The sequence below is a fragment of the Conger conger genome, chromosome 6 (assembly GCF_963514075.1).
Source record: "Conger conger chromosome 6, fConCon1.1, whole genome shotgun sequence".
Lineage (NCBI taxonomy): Eukaryota > Metazoa > Chordata > Actinopteri > Anguilliformes > Congridae > Conger > Conger conger.
The window spans coordinates 30181588-30189772 of NC_083765.1; the positions used below are offsets into that span (position 1 = coordinate 30181588).

Genomic DNA, 8185 nt, shown 5'->3' on the forward strand with positions numbered 1-8185 from the left:
TGATATGAATAAGAAAGTAGCACATGATTCTTATAGTGTTCTCTGACCACTTCTCATTGCTGTGAAGAACTGACAAAGACATGGAATAACAGCTGGCAGCCAGGATGGTTGATGTTTATGATAAATATTCAGACCTCAGACACTCACACATCTAAATCAGAACACAGCAGTGAGAGAGAACTTTCAAAGTAGAAGACGTATGTGTGTGTGTGTGTATGTGTGTATGTGCATGTGTGTGTGTATATGTGTGTGTGTGTGCATGTGCATGTGTGTATGTGTGTGTGTGTGTACATGTGCATGTGCGTGTGTGTGGTAAATAAAGTCTGGAAACTAAATGCATTGCAAACCCATCCAGTGGCATTTCAAAAAAGCAGATGTTTTATTCATAAACATTTGTATGAAAAATAACAACACAATTCATGTATTTTGTAGAAACTGTACACATTTTGTACATGTACATGAGTTTGTATCTCAGTTAATATAATTTAACAGTTAATATAACTTAAAGCAAGTTCAAATTACACATCATTTTACAGTACTTAGATTGTACAAAACAATCTAATCCCCCTATCTAATCCACATTTGCATTTAATTGAATGTCTGCCTTTTGACAATGCGTTTTAAGATTTAAATATCACCAATCAAAGTACTGGATGTGGCAGCAATGTGTGCTACAATATTACTCAACTGCAATGTTAAAGCATTGTGCTCATTCTTGCTTGCCGATACCACAAACTCTAGAAGCCCTTACAATCCAATCAGATTTACCAATAATTGATGTTATATTATTGTGAATGAGGAGTTTTACCTTGTTGTGACAATATGCTGGCATATTTTATAAACTTGAATTGATACTAGATAGTACACAGTCTATATTATTGGTTTACTGAATTGCTCTCTTATACTCAAAATGTTATACTCAATGTGGCTGAACAAAACATAATAATTTTACTGTGATAAAAAGCAATATTTAAGGTGTTGGAACATTCTCCTTGCACAAATATAACATTGTGAGTAAGTTTGGAAATAAACTATTTCCATTTAAAAAACTGCAAGAAAGCATTGCTTTTGAAAATATACATCCACGTTTAGAAAAATACTTAAAGATAGTCATACAAATATATTTATTTTGACACGGATTGGTGCTGCACATTTCATTCATATATCCAAGTAATAAATATAGTAAGTAATAAAATACAACACAAGTACAAACCAACAGTATTTTGACAACAAAACCTTGGCACAAATGTCGCGCCGAAGAAATAGTTATTTTATATTAACAACGCAGTCTTTTTTGTCCCAAGCAGGACAACGTTGCCTTTGTTTCATATGAAATATTCCAATATAAACAAGAACATGCAACTTTAAGAAACACAGTTTGGCTTGTCGCAGTGTTATGTAAAAAGCATCAAAAGCACATATCGTCGGATTCACAACTGCCAAGTCTTAAGTGTAATACACCCCACACCACCCTTAGTTCAATTTCGTTTTTATATTAGATTGCCATTTTTGCTTTGAGGTTGTAGCTGTCCAGACAAGGAGGTTCTGAACTTTGCTGTTTGCTTCTGCGGTAACAGTTCCGAGTTTTCTATTATTTTATTTATTTCAGAGTCTGTTTTGAAAGTGCTCTTCAGTGACATCCAGGCAAAGAATGTCAGTCTCGAGTTATTAGTTAACTAATGATTATGCCGAACGCTGTCCATTAGTTTTTACGCATTTGTTGTTGCATAGAACGCTAGTGTTGGCAGTCTTTAGCATGTATATAGGACTTGAAATGCCTTCCAAAATTCGGACCCATTTGAAATACGTTGCCGTGATTTCAAATGAGAGACCTTCTTATATCCTCTTCTCCGACAATGACAGTTACACCGGAAGCCGGTCCGTCAAGTCACCCGGACTGGACTGGCATGACACATCGCAAACGCTTAGACGTTAACTTGTAATCAGTGGTCAACTGTTTTACAAAGCTTTAATCTTCCAAGACGGAAAGATTTAATTTCATGCACATATAGCCCATATAAAGCGCATATGCGTGTTCAGATTCCCTCGGGTAAAGTAAAGGGCCAAGTACTAATTACTTGTGGCTTCAGCTCCATCTTTTCTTTCTGTTTCAGATGCACGCGACCGTGTCTTTTTCTCTCGTCGCTCCTGGCAAATCGTTTGCCACACACGTCGCAGGAAAAGGGCTTCTCCCCAGTGTGAGTCCTGGTGTGCGTCGTCAAGTGGTCGCTACGACTGAAACTCCGCAAGCAGATGCGGCACTGGAAAGGCTTGTGTCCTGTGTGAATGCGAATGTGCCGATTCAGCTCGTCGGAACGGGAGAAACGCCTATCGCAGTTCTCCATGGGGCAAGAAAAGGGCTTTTCTTTGGCCGGTCCGTTAGAGGAAGCCGGACTTTTTCTGATACGAGGTGGTTTGTCCACGCGTGTGCAGTTTCTTGGGAAAGTGTTTGGCAAAAGAGATGAATAAAGAAGTGTGTCTATAGTACTGGACAAAGCAGAGGATGTGTAAGCTGAATCTGACTGGCTTGTCAATGTCTGAGCTCCAATATTGGAAAAAACGTCGGGTTTCAAAACATTATTTGAGACATCCATGATTGGCACTTGGTAGTTAGTGTAAAGGGCACTGGCAAAATTCTGTGCGCAGTTGCCCATGAAGCACTGTTCTTGCTTGATGACGCGTTCTATTTTGCACTCAGTGTCAGCAGTGGGGCAAATGGGAGCCAAGGAGTCAAGGAAATCTTTAACGTCCACTTGTTGCTCAGATGGACTGTTACCAGATATCGGGAAGATATCTGGTTCTAAACTTGAGGGTAAGTATGCGTCGGATTTGCTGAATTGGTCCCATTCGTAACAGCTGCTCTCGAACTCATTTTTGACAACAACCGGAAACGTTGCAGGCTGCGGTTGCTGCGGTTCTGGGTGTCCTTGGCTTGAAACCTGGGCCGGTGAGCCAAAGTTTGTTTGCGCTGCAATGGGATCTTGGAGGTTCGTCTGAACTCCGGGATAGCTGCAGACCTGCTCTGGTGAGTATACTGGTGGAGAGGCGCTCGCCACTGTACTAGTAGCGCCTTGGTTTTGGAATCCCGCGTCTGGAAAGCTGCCCCTGCCGTTTTCCAGCGGAGAAAGAGACGCGTAGGAAGTGCCAGGATCACCTTGCTGGAATTCTGAGATTGGCAGCGTGGATATACCGACTATCTCTGTGATCATGTTGAGCAGGGTCTCTGTGCTGCACACCGGTCCCTGCGATGACTCAACGTAGAAGCTACCGGAGTAGGCGAAAGAGGAGGGGGCGCTGCCTTTTGAGGCGTCGCTTGGGTCAAAGAAGAAATCCGAGTTGGATGCCTCGGCTTTGGGATGCACGGTCGCACCCTCTAAGGGAAATGAGGAAAAAAAAGAAAAACTGAGTGATACACATCAACTACACACTGACATTGTATGCATGCAAATTATGCATTTGTTATGTAAGCATGCGAAAAAGGCAATACGCATTATGGTGCTCTTAAAACACTCATACGTTTCCCCTAATAAATTGCCACACACGACTCTCCGATTATACTTTACTACTATTATTGCTACAATTTAGAGTGCACATACGAATGTGTTGATGTGTGTTGCAAAAGCAAAGCGGCTCACCTTGATTCAACTGAACAGGTGCCTGCCTTTCAGCCTCCATGAAAACGTCCTGATTTTCTTTTGATCTAATCGTCTCAAGCCCAAGGGAAGAGCTGCAACAGTTGTCAAAATGGGAATAAAACGAATCTTTGGAGTTCAAATCCATGTTGTTCAGCATGTTTCCAAAATCAAAGTCCAGCGATTTGTGTCAATCCAAATGCAGTATGTGAGAAAAATATACACAAATGTCAGATGTCCTTAAATCTCAGGGGAACAAATCCTTCAGATAATTTCCAAAAAGGCTGTAGACGAGAAACTTGTGAAAATAATCCGGGATTCCCTTTTTTTCTGAAATCTGCATGCACAAAATCAGGGCTGTTGCTCGTGTAATATCTGTTGCTGTGAATTCACATCGGCGGCTTCCCTTCCCTCGCCTTATATACTCTTGGGCTGATCAGTCGTCCCTCCTCCCCATTCATCATCTCCACTGAGAGGATTCCCCGCTGCGTGTCAACCCAATGCCCATACATGGACAGAGGATGTGACGGGCTTCCCCAAAAAAGGAGACCTACGTCTGTGACGTTGCTGCAACTCTCCTGAAGATCTGTACGCGAAAATGAGGTTCTGAAACGGCGGTATCCGACTTGTTCCTATGAAAGACATGAAAACTTGAATATTTTACTCGTTTTGAAGTGAAATGTTGATAACGTAGCTTCTGATTTTCAATATTTGCTCCTTATCATGCCTTGAGACTATGCGTAGCGTGCGTTCATTGAAGTCCAAGAGGAATACGTCGCATTAACGTTCATTTTATTATAGAAAAATGGCATCACACATTCGTATCCATCATCACGTAGATTGCCATTAAGTCTTAGAATCTACACCTTCATATCAGTTATAAACGGTTCTCCTTTTCTGTCGCATTGTCCTCGCCATTTTCTTGCTCTTCTGTTATATAACAACGGAGTACAGTCTCCAATCAATAAACTGTCCAGCAAAGCAGCTGTTTCGACATCGATGTCTAATGTAGGTACATTAGAGAAGGCTACACTATTACTTTGTGGCAAAATGCATTAAACGGCAGTGTGCAGGTTCTCAAAAGCAAGAGGGGTTTTAACTAAGCATAACGAGTGTTAATAACAATAATATGAGAATGCTTGCGGCATGGAAGCATACATATTTTATGATAGGGAGCTCATGGGAGTGCAAACTTTGATTAGCCAGAGATCATTTCAGAAGTAATTTCAGCATGCTTACAGAACACATAGGATATCTAGAAGGCGATGCACTTTGTGTGCACATTTGCAGAGCAATGCCAAAACGTTATGAATATGCAATCCAATGTCCAGTGTAGCCGGTGTAGTCCCTGTTGTAGCCGACTAGTCATGAACTAAGGATGAATGCGTGTACATTTTGTACAAATCAGCGTGGTAATAAAATACATAGATTATAGATTATTGTTTGTTAATGATAACATTTTTGGATGACAACTTACTATTACGCACTCTAGCCTACTGTATTACTGCTATGGAAGGCTTTCCTCTTTTCGATATAATAATAATAATAATAATAATAATAATAATAATAATAATAATAATAAAGAGGCAGTCAGTAAAACAGATAATAATTCATCTCTTTTTATTGAATGCTTGGATAATTTTAAACCGTAGATTTGGCAGGAACTTCATCGTTTGTATAAGAGGTCGCAAGGTTTTTTGGAGTTGTGAACATTCATGGATTATCGCTTGCCAGAATTCCTTAGCTAAACAATGGTGAAGATTGCACTTCGGCGCACGTGTGGGTTATGGTGACAGATTACTGGAAATAAACGATACTGTAAATAGCTGCTTCAAACTCCCTCTGAGAGGTCTCTCTCCAGAATCAGGCAGGCTATACTCCCACAACTCCGTCTTCTTGCTCTGTTTTTGTAGACACTGCTGAATAAAGCCGCTACGAACGTGACAGATTTACTGGTAGCAATAAAGCCAAAATATAAAAGACGCCCCAGCCCAGTGGGCAGGTGGAAACATCGATAATAATCCCAATGTGTTCGGGAGTAAAACAATGGTTCAAACGCTGGCATATGCTATTTATTCAATGCAAGTTAGACCCTGTAGTTTATTGTTATTTTTGGAACGGGACTTTAGAATAGACGTGAACTACAGTCTGAAAAGGTCTACTGCAGCATATTTCATGACAATGTTTGTAACCTCACGTTTCCTTGTCATTACTGGCGTGCAGTTCATTTGATCTCGAGAGCAGAGAAAGGCGAGCGAACCAGCACCATGGACAGCTCCACAATGACGAATGGTCATGTTTCTGTAAGGTTTTGCTTGACTTAAATCATTATCGCTGCTCTACCCCAATAGTAGCCTTTTTAGGCTAAACATTATACTAATCGTGATACTTGAACTCAACAATTATAGGCTACTGGTAAACTTTGGACCATTCAAACATTCCAATATCGTGTGATCATTGCATTGTTCGTGGCCGCTACACGGTACTGAATGGCTTGGTTTTATTTTTGGTCGCTGTCCTAGTTACTAAAGTTCCATCAGAATATTAAAATCACCTACAACGATCTACGGTGACATCTATAGAAGTCTCCCCTGGAACCACAGTCACAATTCAGCTCCTTCGGCTGAATAATATGCAGTTTTGAATGCTTGGCTCTAGAAAACCAATAGCTTGGTCACGTTACTTTCGTCAGCTGCCATTCTGGAACTCCTTGTGTGGTGTTTGAAATGACTTGTTTTGAATATTGAATATTTAAATATGATTCATAATTATCATTAAAACATATATTTTTGTCAAATGAATACCTGGGTACCTGAAAATACCTTAATCTTTAAGGAAAATATTGGCAAATTACTGGTACTGAGGTCTAAAAAGGAAGTATCACAGCTAGCTAGCCTTTAAATTGGTCATGGTATGATTAGTGTTTGCAAATGCCACAGCAATGCTTACCATAGACTATTTCTCCCTCTTCCTGACAGCCATCATATACACCCAGGAACAGACTGGAAGGATTTCACAGTAAAAACAGGAAGCGCATTGTTCAAGTTGAGCTGCCGCTTCTGTCGCCAGAAATGATTGACAGCTCACCCCACACAGCTGCACATTTCTCTTTGATGGAGAGAGCTGGCGCCCTCCTTACAGCTTGAACCAAATGCAGTGAATAGGCTGTCAAACAGCTCTGTGCGGTGATGATAGGGACACTTTACTGGAAGGTCATGGGTTTGAATATTAGAGTGTTCTTTTCCTGATGAACCTTGTTGAACCTTCATTTCTCTAGTGAACCCCGAGACTCCACTGGGGCTCTTGTATAGCATGAGTTCAACCCCTCTCTGCTCAGAATGATGTTGAACATCTGTGTGTATGTTGTTCCGATGGCAAATATAACAGGGCCCAGGAAAATGGATTGATTATAGCACTTCTTACTGCACACAGCCCCTTTAGTCTTTGTGCAACAGTGCACTACTTGCATTTGTTACACAGTCATTGCAATTGTTTAGGTAAAATAAGTATCTATTTAAAACAAGCATGTGCCTTGAATAACTAGTGCACTCTTCTGTAAATACTGTATACCACACAATGTCACAAACCACAGAATCAACTGGCTTTTGGATCAGAAACTCTCAAGACTTGACAGTGAAGTTACACAAACTGAATGATCCTGTGGTATTTTCCACATGTCCACACATACACACAGCTGAGATAACAGTAGCTTTGAATCGATCAGATTAACAGGGTTGTACAGGGAGCGTAAATTTATACACCTCCAAAGCATATTTGTGCCACCTTTCCAACATTAGGATCCCTCAGGCAAAGGATAAAGCACGCTCTCTATCTCACTGACGAAACAATGGAGCTTCTAAGAACCGACAACGGATTGAGAGCAATAACACTGGGAACACCACAGCCGGAAACACCACTCGCTAAGAGTGCTAGGCGTACGTCTCCGATGCCAGGTTTTCACGCATGGTTATGCATCATCTGAATGCCGTTCGGAGGGAACGGAAGCACAGTTCTTTGAGGAGCTATCCCTCTATCTAGGGGTGTAGGAGTGAATTAGGGAAGCCCTTGTACTGGGGCCGCTGTTGATGGCAGGCTTCCTCTCATGCACCAAAAATAACGGCTTGCCCACCTCTGTCCCCAGCCACCCATGCTCATCTCTCCTGTATCAGGATTAGCCGGATCCTTCATTTTGGCTCAAGGTTTTACAGATTCATTGCCTAATGTAACTCTTCCACATGTGAATGGCTGGGGACTTAGTGGGCTTGTTTCAGTGCATAATATCCCATGCAAAGCACCATTACATTTTTACATTTAATTCCCTGACAATTACAAATAATTTGACATAAAATGACGGTTTATTTCTTAACATTACCATGTTAAAGATGTTGAGACTTATCCTCCAGAGACCTGGCAGAATTTATTTTTGTTTTTTTGTTTTTTTGTATTAGATGTAAATAACTTGTCAATAGAAAGGGCTATTCTGAAACTAGACTAGAAAGTAGGGGAGAGTGGGGCATATTGTCAACTTTTTACTCTTTCTTACATTTATTGGG

The 8185-nt window shown here is 40.9% G+C and overlaps 1 protein-coding gene across 1 annotated transcript; it reads right to left on the reverse strand.

Annotated features, from left to right (window-relative positions):
* Positions 1-1100: 1100 nt before the first annotated feature.
* On the reverse strand, positions 1101-4010 carry LOC133131287 (Kruppel-like factor 1). The gene is made up of 2 exons (XM_061246577.1): positions 3636-4010; positions 1101-3373 (listed from the first exon to the last, which is right to left on the reverse strand). Exons 1-2 carry the CDS (start codon positions 3790-3792, stop codon positions 2037-2039), a joined length of 1494 nt encoding a protein of 497 aa, XP_061102561.1. The 5' UTR covers positions 3793-4010; the 3' UTR covers positions 1101-2036.
* Between the last annotated feature and the right edge of the window lie 4175 nt (positions 4011-8185).